At 45.0% G+C, this 16,040-nt stretch overlaps 1 protein-coding gene across 1 annotated transcript; it reads left to right on the top strand.

The window, feature by feature from the left end:
- The first annotated feature begins 2,381 nt into the window (after positions 1–2,381).
- On the top strand, positions 2,382–15,477 carry MLYCD (malonyl-CoA decarboxylase). The gene is made up of 5 exons (XM_026713974.2): positions 2,382–3,086; positions 8,859–8,971; positions 9,771–9,927; positions 10,518–10,667; positions 13,280–15,477. The coding sequence occupies exons 1-5, from the start codon at positions 2,541–2,543 to the stop codon at positions 13,811–13,813; spliced, it is 1,500 nt and encodes a 499-aa protein (XP_026569759.2). The 5' UTR covers positions 2,382–2,540; the 3' UTR covers positions 13,814–15,477.
- Positions 15,478–16,040: the final 563 nt, after the last annotated feature.

Raw genomic sequence — 16,040 nt, 5'->3', positions numbered from 1 at the left:
CTCCTCGTCCTCCTCCTCCTCCTCCTCCTGGAAGGCTAATATTCCGACAGGACTTTGTCCGTCTTGAACCCAGCTGTTAATTTAGCGCCTCCGCCAGCAGAAAAGTGTGCAAGCGGCTGGGCTCAATTGCTGAACCTTTTGAAAATCTTGACTCCTATGACTCTGTGTTTCTTGGGGTGGGGTGGGATTAATTTGATCCAGAATCTACAAAGGGAGCTTTAATTTTCAGGGAGTGGGGAGGACGGGTAGGAAGGGGAAAGGCAGCGGGGAAGAGAAGATAACGCTTAAGACGGAAAGAAATGTCAGCCCACCATAGGTGGCAGCAAGGTTTGCAGCCCCTCCTGATGCAACTTTTCACAGGGTATAGTGGTGGGATTCAAATTTTTTTACTCCTGGTTCTGTGGGCGTGGCCTGGTCTGCATGGCAGGGGAAAGATACTGCTAAATCTGCATTCCCTCTGAAAGGACATATTGACATGAATCAATCTAACCTCTGCTCTTTGCTTCTGTTAAAGAAGCTGCTTGTACTATTTTGCTAAGGATGGAAATCATTTGTTAGGAATTCATCTGTAAGAGACTTGCATCCTTTTCTATCTGGTTTCTCGCCTCTACTCAAAATTTCTGCTACCGGTTCTCCAGAACTGGTCAGAACCTGCTGAAGACCACCTCTGACAGGGTGTTTCTGCAGGGGGTGCCAAATTCAGCAAAGGTTGGGTCCACGAGGAGAGGGTGTCCACCTGGGCTGAATTTGTGGCTAATATTCAAATGCTTCAAAAATAGATCCGTTTGGTTTTAAGCCAGGGTGAAAGATGAGGAACGGGCATGCTTGAGCTACAGGGACTGAGTTCACATGTCACGCATCTGAGCCACGGGATAAGAATATCACGTTCTGTGCCTCTTGCATCTTAAAAGGACCTTGGCTCTGTTGCTTGCATAGAGGTGGTCCTTGACTTACTAGTCCCTTAATGACTATGTAAAGTTATATAGCCTTCCCTAGGGTTACTTATGACCTGGATTTGAAGGTCTGAGGAATGCCCCACCTGGTCATGTGATTGAATTTTCGACACTCGACAACCAGCCTTCCTTTCACAGCCTCCTGTAGCCACATGACCACCATTTAACATGTATTTTTTGCAGGAAACTCATATTTACTTCCAGTTTCTGGGTCACACCCCCCACCCCCCCGTTGGTCATTGCAGAGAGCACCTTTGATATTTAGTGGATATGTAAGTTTAAGTTACTCTCCATAACACAGGAGCTGCATTCACAACCAACTCTCCCTACCTAAGCTATCAAATTCACCTTGTAATAAAACATTCACAAATTGAGTTGACCCTGAATAGTGACAGGGGGGAGGAACGGGACAGGAATCAAGAAAACCACATAGTTTATATTTACTTGCCGTATCTCAAGGATAGCATAGTCAGCCATGCTGATCTACTCCTTAGGAAACATTGAATAAAAATAACCAAAGGCATTCCAATGTCATGCTAGAATTTCCACTGTGTCTGCCTTTTTCTTTCTGGTGTTTTTGTAGTGTAGTGGACCAAAGGTATATAGATGTGGTTCTGGGTTTGCTGAGGGCTGTTCAGCAAATATGCTTTGATGCGAGCCCAGCGATTTACTTTAGGTTCAGTGCTTTTCAATTTTAAGATAGGTGGACTTCAACTCCCGGAATTCTGGGAGTTAAAAGTCAATCTTTACCAGCTAGAAAATTCTGGGGATTGAAATCAACACATCTCAAAGTGGACAAATTTGAAAAGCACCGTTGCTATTGCTTGCATACCTTAATGGATTTGTGTTGCATTGAATTTAAGTAAAGCAATTTTCGGTTGCCACAAGGGGAAAATAGGCAACCCTGATTTTTTGTGTGTGTATCAGATCAAACAAGTGGGTCATGAAATTGCAGGATTCAATACCTTCCCCCCCCCCTTTTCTTTTTCCTGAGATGGCGTTTGGCTTGGATCACAGCACCAGATTTATTCCAACATTCCCGGGGAGAGGGATGGGTTAAGAAATATGAAATATCAATAAATAAGCAGGACACAATCTGCAGGGAAGCAAGCTTTATTAGACTAAGTTTGCAGTCCATCCCCTTCCACAGCTTTAGCCCCCTCCAGGCGTTAGAATGGCAACTCCCATCATCCTCAGCCACAACTATGGTACCTATATTCCTGGCATGGCCCCTTTAAATCTGGGCATGGGTGGGCGGAGCCTAGCGCAACTCTTCCGCCACTCCCAGCAAGGCGGCGGCCCCGGCGAGGCCACGCCCAGCGTTGGCCCGTCGGTGACGTCATCATTCGACGGCTCCAGCCCCGTTCTTTTTCTCTTTTCATTGGCCGCCAAGAAACAGGCCCTCCGGAGGCGGCCAATCGTCTTTGGCGACCTTTCAAGGAGGGAGGCGGGAGGCTCTTCCCACCCCTATTCGCCCCCCACCCTCCCCGCTAATCTTTCCAGTATTTCTCCCTCTCGCCTCGCCCGAGGAGCGGACTCGGAGGGCAGCGCGAGGCACGGCCGGGCAAGAGGCGGGGGGTGTGTAGCATGCGCCCCTGGAGCCGTTGCCGGGCGACCCTGCGGCACCTCTTCCGCCTCCTCGCGCGCGGCTCCCCTCCTTCCGGCCGGCCGCGGCCTAGCGCCGTCGCCATGGCAACCGAGGCCTTCCCGGGCCTAGACGAAGCGCTCCGCCAGGCCGTCCCGCCGCTGCCTCCTTACGAGACTCGCGAGAAGGCGGCGGCGCCGGCCGGGGCGGCGCTGGAGCAGCGGAGCGCCGAGTTCATGCGCTTCTACCGGGCTCTGGACGGCGGCGGGTCGCGGCGGGCCGAGCTGCTGAGGCGCCTGGCGGGCGACTTCGGCGTGGACCACGGGCGGGTGGCGGAGAGCAGCGCTCGGGTGCTGCGGTTGCAGGAGGGCGAGCCCGGCGGGCTGCTGCAGGCCGAGGACCGGCTCCGCCACGCGCTGACCCCGCGCTACCGGGGCCTCTTCCAGCACCTGGCGAGGCAGGAGGGCGGGCTGCGCTTCCTGGTGGAGCTGCGCCGGGACCTGCTGGAGGCGATGGCCGCCAGGGACGCCCCGGGCCCGCACGTCCGGGTGAGAGCAGGCGGCTGGGCTGGGCTGGCAGGGCTTCGGCAGGAGTGGGCTCCGGCCACCGGTGCCAGGTTGATGTCCAATAGGAGGAGCCGGGAGTGGCAATTGGGGTGGGTGGGGGTCAAGCCCAATTCAAGGTCTTGGGTGCTGGGCAGATGTTCAACAGGGGAGCTTCTGGTCACTGGTGCCATTCAACAGGAGGGGCTGGGAGTGGCAATTGGGGGGTGGGGGGAGAAGGCAAAGGTTCAACAGGTGTTTTGGTCATTGGTCCCAGGCGAAGGTTCAACAGGAAGGGCTGAGCCTGGAAATGGGGTCAGGCAGGTGTTCAACAGGGGAGCTTCTGGTCATCGATGTTAGGTTTATATTCAGCAGAGGGGCCGAGAGTGGCAATTGGGGGGTCAAGCAAAGGTTCGGCAGGGGGGGGGTGTTCTGGTCTTCGGTGCCAGGTTGACATTCAACAGGTGGGGCTGTGCTGGCCTTGGGGCCAGGCAGAGGTTCAGCTGGAGGGCTTCTGATCATCGGTGCATGGTTGACGTTTAACGGGAGGGACTGTTCAGTCAGGCAGAGGTTCTGCAGGAAAGTGCTGTGATGGTAATGATTCCATACAGATGTTTGGGAAGGAGGGAGGGTTGCCCTGGCAATGGTGTCAGGTAGGACCTCTACAGGTGGGGCTGTTGTGGCAGGAGTATGAAATCCCCCGCCTTGAGCAAGAGGTTGGACTAGAAGACCTCCCAGGCCCCTTCTGGTTCCTTGGATTCTCCCAGGTCCTTTCGATTCTCCCAGGTCCCTTGGATTCTAATGAGGCCAGGCCGAAGTTCAGTTGGGAAGGAGCTGCGGTAGTAAGGGTGCCAGACAGAGGTTCCACGGGGGCTGTGCTAAGCGATGGTGCCAGGCGTGCGTTCAACAGGTGGGATTGTTCCGACAGTAGGGCCAGTAGGTAGAGGTTCAACAGAAAGATGCTGCTCTAGGAATGATGCCAGGCAGATGTGCAACATCTGTTCTGGTAATTGGTGCCAGGTAGAAGCTAGGCGGATGTTCCACAGAAGACATTGTTCTGGCAGGTACAGGTTCAACAGGAAGGGACTGATCTTGTAATGAGGCTGTGCAGATGTGCAGTGGGGGGGGGCACAGATTTGGTCAAAATAATGAAATATATGCATATAATATGTGTGTATCATTCATTCTCTCTCTCTCTCTCTCTTTCTCTCTCTATATATATACTGTATATATAGATCTATCTATCTATCTTATAGATATATTGACATAAAACTCTTGTGGTATTTGGTAATGGGAGGGATGGCATTTTCTAAAGATTTCTTTTTCCCAGTGGGCAAAAGTTTCAAAACTGTAAATATTTTTTATTTATTCCTGGTTTGTTTTGGAATAAAGTTCATTGGGGAACAGGACAGACACTTCAGCTTGTAACCGGAGAACAATATGTGTGGCCGTGTGCAGTGTTTGATACCCTTGAAAAAGTCAGGCAGAACTAGAGCAAAGTTTATCCATTCGTGCCAAATTTCTATGTGGCAGAACAGCACATGTTGTTGATGTGGGAGACAAGGCATTGCAGTGCTAAGAATAAAATTTGGCCTTGGCAAGGAACGTTGTGCTTCAGCCAGGAAAGGTGCATAATCTGGAAAAGTATGCAAGCCGTGTCCTTAACAAGTGCTTTGCTGTTTTTTTCTTCAATAGGGTTTGTGGTCAAAGTTATTCAGTTATACAATCGAGAGGCTGGTTGACTCCATAAGACTCTGGGTGGCTTACAAGGTTAACAGGAGAAAAAATCTAATAATTGCAAGAATAGGTCATGCACATCCAGAAGATATGCACTTGGCATTTAGTTGAACAAAATTATTTCTGTTCTGTATAGTATGTAGTTTAGTTGGCACTTATTATTTGACAGTAGTAGTTTTAATCTAACTCAGAAGATGATCAGATCTCTATTTTTTATTTTGTTGTTTGTGGTCTGTTTCTTGTGTTATCCTTTGTGACTGTGTTCTAGAGGTGAACTCTGGTTTATTTTTTACGGTTAGAGAAATTTCTTGCAAGAACCTGATACTATAATATTTCAGTTTAGCTGAGTATTTGTGTGTCATTGACATCTACCAACTTTTCAGTAGTTTTGTAACTTTAATTCAGCTTTTTTCTTTTTTTCTTTTAAAAACTGCCTTTTTCCAGCACTTTGTAGCAACCCGATGATGGTCCCAGAAGCAGACTGCATTAAGCATGCTTTTCTGTCTCTTTCATAATCCCGTGGCATCTCTTTTCAAAAGGCAAATTTTGTATAAGCTCCTTAGCACTGTGTTATCAGCGAAGGCAGCTTCGTCTATCTCTCAGACCTCCATCTAATGTTTTTTTTTTTTCATTTGGTGTAATCTAAATAAGATCCTGCAGTTTGCCTTGAGATAAGGCAAGTTACAGGATATTCCAGAAAAAAAGAGCAATTAATTATTATTATTATTTGCTGAAATTGTTTTGAGGTGCCTTTTCGGAGCCCCATCTCAAGTTACCAATGTAGTAGGGCATGAGTGCACTGTTGGCAGGTCACCATACAAGATCACTGCAGAATTGTAACCTTTGCTCCACATTCCAGGTTCTTGAGTGAACCTGACAGCTGTTTTGGCAATGCCTTGATGTAGGATGAGCCCAGGAGCTAAGCAGGTTCACACACCCCTCTTATCTCAGACAATTGTGTTTAATGAGTTTGGGCTGGGAATGCAGAGAATTCCCAATGTCGTATTAAAAAAGGTTTGCTTTTACACACAGTTTCTCTTTTCTTAATTTGAACGAAGCCTGGGTCAGAACGGAGCCCGGCTTCCTCTGTTGACTTCGCTTGTCGGAAGCTGACTTGAAAAGTTCCAAATGGTGATCCTGTGTCCCTCGGACCTTGCAGCTGCTGCACATCCCTGCCTCTTGCTACGTGTCCAAATTTTGATCGTCTGACCACGGGAATGCTGCGGTGGTCGTGAGCACAAAGGCCACGCGCAAGTCACTTTTTCCAGTGCCGTTCAAGCAGCTGCCAAACGCATGGTTGTAAGTTGAGGACTACAGGTAGTCCTTTAATTAACAACAGTTCATTTAGTGACCATTCAAAGTTACAATGGCCCCGAAAAAAAGAGGCTTTAGGACCGTTTTTCACACTTTTGCAGCATCCCCATGGTTATGGGTTTGAAATTTAGACCCTTGGCAGCTGGTTCATATTTATGACGGGGTCAAGTCGTGAGTCCCTTTTGCGACCTTCGGACAAGCAAAATCAACGGGCAAAGCCAGGTTCACTTAACAACCGCGGGACTAATTTTAACAAGTGCAAAGATTCCCTTAGTGACTGTGGCAAGGTAACTCGTAAAATGGGTGGAAACCTCCCTTAACGAATGTTTCGAACATACATTTGGAGCTCGATTATGGTAGTAATTCGAGGACTTGCCTGCATTCGTATGTCGCAGTCATAAACAAGATTGGGAATTTGAACTGTTGAGAAACGACCCCAAACCGTACATGATTTGCAGCTCTGCTCCTTGCAAGAGGAAGAGGTTAAGGTCTTCGAAGCTTAAGTTAGTTTGTGTTTAGCAAGCACATCCCTCCGATACTCAGGTGTCAGCAAGGAAGGTTGGCATTTTAAGGTTAAATAGCCAGTGGGATCAGGAGCAGCGGTGCAGGAAAACGACTTCGCTCCTTGGCGACTAGTTGCTAAGAAACAGTAAATGTCTTTCCTTGCCGAATTTGTGGTGGATGATAGATACCTGTGACCCAGGTGCAGGTGCTTCTGCTTAGGTATATCCAGTGGCAGAGTTCAGTGATGGAACATCTACTAAAAAAACCACATTTTTAAAAGAGGACAGAAAGTGCATCTGGGCAGCAGATCTGTTTTTATGTGTCTAGGAGACCTTACTTTTCTTCCTAGGCACGATGTCTCCTTAAGCCCTTTTTTTAAAGCTCATGGCCTATAAAGCTCTTAAGTGTCTGTCTGGGTAAAGCAGTCGTAAATGTGGACAGCACAAGAATACGCTGGTCTGCGCCCCCCCCTGCCTCCGCTGAACCAAGTAGGGCTTTGTGAGTCAGGCAAGATTTTGGAAATTCTAGGGGACACTTCAATGACATTGAATTCACCAACTTTTTTATCACTAGCATAGTTCTGTGAGGCACAATAAAAACTTTGAAAATAATGCTTTCAGTTAAGTTAAGATTCAGAAATGCTACGTTTGTGAACTACTTGTTGAGGAATAGGAATGGGGAGAGATGGCTCAGGAGGGTCAAAAAACCCCTGAGCTTGTCAGGTGGAAAGGTGCAGTTTGAGACCTGAGCTGCACAACGGGGTGAGCTCCCGTTACCTGCTTCAGCTCCTGCCCACCTAGCAGCTCATGCAAATGTGAGTAGATTAATAGGTACCACTTTGGTGGGAAGGTAACTGGGTCTATATGTCTTTGCCATATAGCCACGCTAGCCACAGGACCACAGAAAATGTGTCTGTCTTGTTAGGTTGCAGAACCGAACCAGACAGTTATAGTAGTGCAGATGACAGACTCAATAATTCCTCTGAAGAATTATTGAGGAATATATACCTTAAAAACCTATGTATTATACTGTATTCCATGGCTGCCAAAGTAAACATATAATTGCTTATGTTCCTGCCTTTTTCTGAATGAAGGTAGTATAGTAGGAAGAAGAATGAACATCTTTGCATTTTTAATATGAGAAGGAATGACCTTTCACTATAAAATATTGTCTTTCATAAAGAAAGATTTAAGGAACTCCTCCTCCCCCTTGTCAAGAGAGGTGAAAATCTACAAGAATTGCAAATTTTCTGAGAAACCGTAGCTGAACCCCCTTTAAACCATCTCTTCTAACCCAGAAGGTTGCACATCTCTAGTTTATGGTATGCCATAAAACAGTTTGGAGCCAGTGTACAAATCCTAATTCTATAGTGGAGCAAAGTAAAGTATGTTTTATGATATAAAACCTTTCATTTTGAATTTTGGGAGATAATTCTTCAGGCGAAGAAAGCTCCCCAGTATATTTTGTTTAATACTTCTATTTATTTTAATAAAAGTATTGCCACAGATATACCCGCTTCACTCGGGTTGCTCTGAGATCGCAGTTTGTGAAATACATTTTTGTTGTTGTTTTTTCCAGTAAACCTCTTAAAAGGGGCGGTTGACTTGAGTTACTTTTCTTCTATGGAACATTTGTCAATCTAATGTGAAATTGTTGTTTTCTAAAACAGCAGCAGCAAGTCATTTTATGTTTGCTTGTTTAAATTGAGATGAATGGAAGATGAATGCAAAAACTGTTTATTTCATTCTGCTTCCAACCAATTTGCAAACACTTAGTTCAGCCTCTCATGGTTTTAGAAATTAATAACTATAACGTCTCTACTAACAAGGCAGTCGTGGAATAAGGAAGTGTAACTTGTAAAATCTTAGCAACAGGCTTCTAATTATTCTTTGTTCATCAGTTGGCCTAGGCTCTTTAGATTAGATCTTATATCATCTGTGCATATACACCAGTTATTTTAAAAGAAATTACACATAAATTATTTCTAAACTAATGCACATGACGTTAGAGAACAAAACTGGCATTCTTTTAAAACTTAGCAGCTACTCTAGAAAATGCTTTGGAGGTCTTTCATATTCTGGAAATCTGGTGCAATTATGAAATAAAATGTTTGTGTAGATGAGATTGTCTTGTCTGCAAGTCTTCCCCAACAGCTTTTAGATGTTGAGTGAAGAGATCTGTGTTGTTGCTGAAGCCTTAATAACTTCTCTTCTCTGCTTGTAGGAAATGAATGGAGTACTAAAGAACATGTTGTCAGAATGGTTTTCCACTGGATTCTTAACCTTGGAACGAGTTACGTGGCAGTCTCCCTGCGAGATTCTTCAGAAGATTAGCGAGTAAGTGCCAAAGATGGATGAGCCGTGTGGCACTTCTCCAAGTTAAAGCAATCTGGTGCCGCCCTGTTGTGGCCCACCGGTGGCTGATGGAGCTGGCAGCATAGTCAGACAGTAGTGAGGAGGTTGGGGAGGAACCTGGCCAGTCTTGGAGGCAGGGGAGGGCTCGGACGAGGGCTCTGCATGAGAGTCAGGGATGGGGCCAGGGCAGGCTGGCAGTCATCAGCTGCTTTCAGACTCCGATAGCAGTGAGGCGGGGGAGTTTCTGGAACCGGTTCCCAGCCTGCTCATGCGCTACCAGAAGACAAGAACAATTGAGAAAGCAGGGTCGACTCAGGAGTAAGGCCACACCTCGGAGATGATTGGCCCCTCCCATAGGACATAAAAGAGGAGCGAAGGGGACGTGAGCTTTTGCAGGAAGCAATAAGTTCATCTGGTCGATTCAAGCTTTGAAAAGTTCTGTTGGACTCTGTCAAGTTTGGCGTTGCCCTGCATCTGGCCATTCGTTCTCTGGCCGCGTTGTGATAAGGTGGGTGCTTATAAACCTTCCCCTGAAAGACTGTTTGTGAAGCCTTGCAGGCTGGGAATGAATGTAATTCACAGCTTTGGAAATAAAAGAGGTTTTTCTGGCACTAAGATTGTGTTTTATGCTTTCTAAGGAAGCCTAGGTCAGAGCATATCTGATCTACATACCTCATCAATGTTACGTTGCTCTGCTGATTGTCCAGGGATAACCTTAAGTTTAAAAGAGCAGCAAAACCTGCAACCTTCCATCCTCTTTATGTATGTATTTATTTTTTAGTAGCGAAGCTGTGCATCCTGTTCGAAATTGGGTGGATATGAAGCGCCGTGTTGGGTCCTACAGGAGGTGTTACTATTTTGCCCACTGTGCAATACCTGGAGAACCCCTGATCGTTTTGCACGTCGCGCTTACCGATGAAATATCCAGCAATATCCAGGTACCCTTGTTTGGCTTTTACTTGGGACCAATCATAGCCTCAGATTTTAATCACAAGCGAATATTAAGAGGAAGGAAATTTTTTAAAAAAGCACCTCTGCTTAGAAAACAGCTTTATATGTCTTATGTAGATGAGCTCTATAAAAGTCCTTCCAGTTGCCCTTAAAAAATGCTTAGCGGCTTACATAGATGTCTGCCAGTTATTCCTAAACTAAAAAAAATATAAATGTTTAGCTTACAGGAAGCCTATCAGCTATCCAAGGATGCTGGTTGAGCTGCTCCTTCAGTTGAGCTTCATGGCTATTTGCAAGGCCAAGCTGCACCTCTGACCTGTTTTTGCTTCCTAATGCCCCATTTCAGTTAGCAGCTGTAATGCTTTCTCAATCTCTGAAATTATGGTATGTTTCAAAAGAGTCTTGGGATGCAACTCACGAGAGAGAGAGAGAGAGAGCAAATACTCGGTTGGCAATCGGAGCCGAGCTGAGTGTGAAAAATCTTCCCCTCTCTGCTGTGAGCGTTGGACTGTGGAACGTGAATCAGCTGGAATTCAAACCCAGATTGCGGTCACTCATTATCTTAATCTTTCTCCAGACCATAGTAAAAGAGCCTCCCTCACAAGAAGCAGAAGATTTGGGCAGAATTACCACCGCAATTTTCTACTCCATCAGTTTGACTCAGCAGGGCCTGCAGGGCGTGGAGCTTGGCACGTATCTCATCAAGCGTGTTGTCAAAGAGTTGCAGGTAGGTGCAAAAAGGGATGTTGCCCTTGGAATTAAGCTTAACTTCCTTCCTTCCTTCCTTCCTTCCTTCCTTCCTTCCTTCCTTCCTTCCTTCCTTCCTCCCTCTTTCCTCCCTCCCTCCCCCCTCCCCTTCACTCCCTCCCTCCCTCCCTCCCTCCTTCCTCCTCCTTCCTTCCTTCCTTCCTTCCTTCCTTCCTTCCTCCCCTTCCCTCCCCCTCCCTCCTTCCTTCCTTCCTTCCTTCCTTCCTTCCTTCCTTCCTTCCTTCCTTCCTTCCATCCATCCATCCATCCATCCATCCATCCATCCATCCATCCAACGGGTTATAAAATGCCCAGGTCTGCCTTAAACCAAGTAAGACAATTGAGTCCTTTAGCTCAGTGGACTGTTAGAACTTAGCTGTCAATCTTCCAGGTCTATGAAATAACAGAATGTCATTGTTGGAAGGGACCTTGGTGGTCTTCTAATCTATATTCATTAATATTATCTCGTTCCTTAAATCAAAAGGAATTGGGTAACATTAAACACTTACACAAAACGTAGCCAGCTTTGGGGTAGGGTTGGGAACACGGTCTCATAGCATAGGAAGTTACTGTCCGTAACCTACGAAAATTGCACATGAAAATCTTTTGGGGTGACTTTTGAACCATCTATTAGGGCTCGAAGTAAACCTCTCCCAAATAGTTGTGGAAGATTGGGTTGTTTACTTAACATGAGTCCAAAGGGAGAGCACGTTTTGTTAAACTTTAGTTCTGAGGCAGCCGTTTTAGAAATTTGCTTTATTAAAAGTGCAGCTGCCTCATTTAAATACTAAACTAAATTACTTGGTACTGCTCCATTTGCTGGGGTTCATTCCCTTAGATATTAATGTATTGTAATACATTTCTCACGGTTGAATCTCAAATATCCTTTGGGGAATAAACAATGTGGGAAAAATAAGATATATCATTATTTGCTTTGTTTTCTCTCATCTATTTGATTAATTCCAAATCACTTAATTTCAAGCTTCTGTAACTTTTAATTTCCCCAGAAAAAGAACATATTATATTATTGCTGTCACGGATACATCAGGATGCAACGAGACAGGCTCTGGGCTTTTGAACTGCAGCGATTCAGATCTTAACTTTTTTAGATTTGACCTTTGGAAGCCGAATGAGGAAAACTTAAAATGGGAATTGGAATGTTTGTGAACACTGTGTCCTTAACGGGACACTAATACCAGTCAGATTGCCGAAAGCATAGATTTGGCCATGGCAACAACATCTCTTTTAATCTAGTTTTTATTTCTGTCTGGGTCTCAGATGAGCAACACTCTACAGGCAGTCCTTGACTTACGACAGTTCATTTAGTGACCATTCAAAGTTACAAAGGCCATAAGCCTGAGGACTACCTGGATTGTAAACGCTCCTTCTCAGAACAGCAGAAGAGAGCAGTAAATCTGATTCATTCTAGGGCAGCTGATGAGCTTGTTGCTAATCAAGACATGTTTTGTCTACCTTTGTAAAGATGCTAGTATATTTTGCCTCTGTATTTCATGAATAAAACAATTCCCGCCTCCTTTGCCAGACACATTGTACATAACTGATAAGCTGAGTTCACATTTTTGACATCATTTGTTAAAGAAGCTATAATGGATTGGTTCCCACACAAAACCAAGCTGTAATGAGTGCATTCACACACCTTAGAAGCTAAAAACAAACACACCGCATAATAGCTTAGAGATAATATGGGGCCAATGTGTTGGTTTTATGCAGTCCTAATTTATTTTTCCAGCAGCTTATGAACTTCATATTTTGTGAAGAATAGGGATTTCAGCATAATGTACACCTTGGGGCCTCCAGGCCGGTCTATTGGTGTCTGGGTTTTTTTTAATGTAAAATGTCCTGTTTTTAGATGGCAGAAAATGCAATTTAGACATCATTTTCTTAAAGCTTTCTCCTTGTTGGAAAAAAAAATTGAGAAAAGACTCCAGCAGAACAAGGAAATGCATTTATTTTGCTTTTATATCATCGCTATAGTTAACACTGGAGGCGAAATAGCCTTGGGTTCCTCAAATACAAGACACACGTTAGGAATGTGTTTCTCAAATTTTAAGAAATATAAAGGCAAAATGAGGTACAACATCTGTTTCTTGGAAAGGTAGCTGAGTGTTACAGTTGTTCAGCTGCTCAGTTGTTAAATTTGAAGTGCTAGAAATGGGAGGGGGAGGTTTTTATCTCCTGAAGAAATCTGTGTCTCTACAGATTTCCCAGGGCCGAAGAAAAATTAAAAATCCTTGAAAGTACATGCAGTATCCGTGAGAAAATGGTTAATCAAAGCTTTAGAGATGCTTTGTAGGTAGTTTTACTGCTTTGCAAATTGCGAGTATAGTGTTTGGGCAGATGGCATTTTATTAGGCAGAAATGAAGAAATCCTAAGATGAAATGCTTTCCTTCTGCAGCAGGTTCTGAAATGAAACGCATAGAAACAATAACCTGCTGATGAAAATAGCCTCATCTCAAACCTGCTTGTACTTGCTGCTTTAAATGTTTGGCATTGTTGTGATTTTCATCCTCGTTCAGCCATATCCAAAATCTGTTTTTTTGTTTTCTTTCAAACACCTTGAAAATCCGCAGGTTGAATTTCCTCAGATCCACACCTTCTCCACCTTGTCTCCCATCCCGGGGTTCACCAAGTGGCTGGTTGGGCTGCTGTGCTCCCAATCCAACGAACTGGGCAGGGGAAACCCTTTCACTGTCCCCGAGATGCAAGAAATTTCAGAGATCGCGGGATCGCCCCCGGCTGAGAAACTGAAGCGGCTTTTCACGAACAATGGGTGGGTGAAATCAGAAAAGCTGGCCGGGGTCTTACAGCAGCCCCTCATGAGGCTTTGCGCCTGGTATCTCTATGGAGAGAAACACCGGGGCTACGCGCTCAACCCCGTGGCCAACTTCCACCTCCAGAATGGCGCGGTGCTATGGCGCCTGAACTGGATGGCCGACGCCAGTCCCCGTGGCTTGACGGCCTCCTGTGGCATGATGGTCAACTACCGCTACTTCTTGGAGGACACGACGGCCAACAGCGCCACCTACCTGGGAACGAAGCAAATCAAAGCCTCAGAGCAGCTTCTCTCCTTGGTGTCCCAGTTTCAGCAGAGCAGCAAACTTTGAGCGAGCGAAGACCCGTTCTGGCTAAACGGGAATCTTGGCTTGGCTGGGGCCCAGCGAGAGGTGGGCTGCTGAGGAACCTTCTGGATCTCATCAGGGTCTGCGGTCCTGGGTTCTCCCTGCCTTACGCTGCCCGAAGAAGAAAACCGCACCGTTCCTCGTGCTTGGTTGACCTCACCTTAGATAAGCGGTGGGGATTTTGCTGGTGGTTTCCGTGAAGAGCGTGTTGTCCCTTGTTCTTGGTAGATCAATAGTCTTGTTTAACCTGCATCATTTGACAGCACTGTTGAACCCCTGGATGCTCTTGGACTTTAAAGGGATCAATATCAGTGTTCCTAAAAAAAGGGGACAAGCAAGGAAGAACATTTTTCGCCCAGCTGGGAAAACAAAACAGCATATTTTTAACATTTCTTCAAGGACTGTTTTTTCTTTTTTTCTTTTTCTGCTGTGCTGAATTCCTGGATTAGGTTGTCTAAATGGTGTAGGGTCTCCTGTTTAAACAAGGGGTTGGACTAGATTACTTCCAAGGTTCCTTTCAACTCTGTTATTCTATTATATTCCATCTCAAGGGCTTTGGGGACAACAGTTGCATGGAAATGAAGTCTTTGCTGCTACCAAACGGTTTACAAACAATAGCAATTCAGCCATAACTGGCTTGTTGCAGAAAATTTGGGAGCATAATATTTAAAAATATATTAAATTAAGGAAGCAAGAAACATAGGCCATTAAAACCTAAGGTTTACCATGTGCCAGAACCCTTGTCTTGTCTGTGGTACGATTATTTGACGGCTTTGTGCCTTAGCATTTTTAGGAAAAGCATCCAATTCTCTTAGATGGATGATCACTGCTACGGATTACAGATAACCAAGTGGTTTGCCTTGATGAGGCTCAAAGTGAGGAGAATTTGCTATCTCTCCCCTTAATGTGTATGCATCAGCATTTTAACTTAGGAAGCTGAGGGTGTTCCTGAGTTATTTGCTTAAGTTCTGGGGGGGTTTCTCGAGTTCTTTTCGGGAATAATGGCAAATTGGATTTATAGAGTTGAACCAGGAGACATTGTAACATTCATCAGCGAACAAAGGAACATGCTGGAGAATGGCAATATCCTAATTAAAATTGCATGTTCCTACTTGTCGGGGACGGAAAGCATAGTTGAGCAGAAGCATTAAAAGGGAATTAGTAAACGAGCTTTGATGCTCAACTCAGGGTGGGATCTTGAAAAAGCTGCCAAAAGAAAGCCCAACATCTGGTAGTTTTGTCAGTGAGGGAAAAACCACAACCAAAAAAGGGAAAACCAAGTATGAAGTTCCAGAATGGGATTGGGACAATTTGCAGCTTCGTCTCCCTTATTCCTAAATAGATAATCTGAAATTGAATAAGTGAAGGAACAGAATGTGCAAAATTTATATTTAATGGTTGATATTAATGATAATTTATAATATTTACCTGGGTTGCAGCCCTGTCTTCTGGTTCATAGATAAGATGGCATGAAAACGAACAACCAAAGGACTAGGATCTGCCAAGTTTATATTTCACAGTTGGTATCTCAGACATCTCAGCTGGTTATTAAAATGGCATAATAACGTCCAAAGTGCCTTTCCCCGCTCCTCTCAGAGATTGGAAGAAACGGTCTGGTTAAAAACAGAATAAACTGTGTCACAATAAAACTCTCGAGTTTTTCTTTTGATTTTCTCCATTACCTGCCGCACGCCAACATCAAAATAATCTCCCTGCAGATAATAGACATAATTTTCCACTCTTCTCGGGAACTTAGGTCTAAATTTACGTACTCTTGTTGTTGCCTGGTCTCAGAAATGAATTTTGTTGTGCAACAGAGTAAGTGGTCCCACTGAGCCTTTTCATTTGGCTTCCTTCAAATCACACCATGCACATCTTTAGTACATTTGCTTAATAATCTCTTACATACCGTATGTCTTTATAATGTGGCGGCAGCTGAACTGAATTCCTTCCTCTTTTTCTCCTCATTTCTGCTAGAGACCTTAAAATGGACCCAAAGTATCTGGTGATGTGAATGTTTGATCTGAGGCTGGTTTTGTAGCAGCCTGGAAGAGATTTGTAAGTGCAATCTCTTTCCTTGCGCAAAGAATGGCCCTTACTGCCTTGACAAAGGCTTAGCCTGAAACTTCTTAAGGCTCAACTGCCTGCCGAGTGATTAAGTTACAAATAAAGGGATGCAGAACTCCAAAAAGCCATACCTGTAATCGGAAAG

This window comes from Pseudonaja textilis, chromosome 11 (genome assembly GCF_049901715.1).
Source record: "Pseudonaja textilis isolate UNSWEBS1 chromosome 11, rPseTex1.2, whole genome shotgun sequence".
Classification (NCBI taxonomy): domain Eukaryota; kingdom Metazoa; phylum Chordata; class Lepidosauria; order Squamata; family Elapidae; genus Pseudonaja; species Pseudonaja textilis.
This window is presented reverse-complemented; position numbering and strand designations above follow the sequence as displayed.

Bases quoted from the DNA above. Each gene is read 5' to 3' on its own strand.
- MLYCD (XM_026713974.2), top strand. From the start codon at position 2,541: ATGCGCCCCTGGAGCCGTTGCCGGGCGACCCTGCGGCACCTCTTCCGC. The intron at 3,087-8,858 runs GTGAGAGCAGGC...CTCTGCTTGTAG, and splicing joins CCCCGGGCCCGCACGTCCGG to GAAATGAATGGAGTACTAAA. The intron at 9,928-10,517 runs GTACCCTTGTTT...ATCTTTCTCCAG, and splicing joins AAATATCCAGCAATATCCAG to ACCATAGTAAAAGAGCCTCC.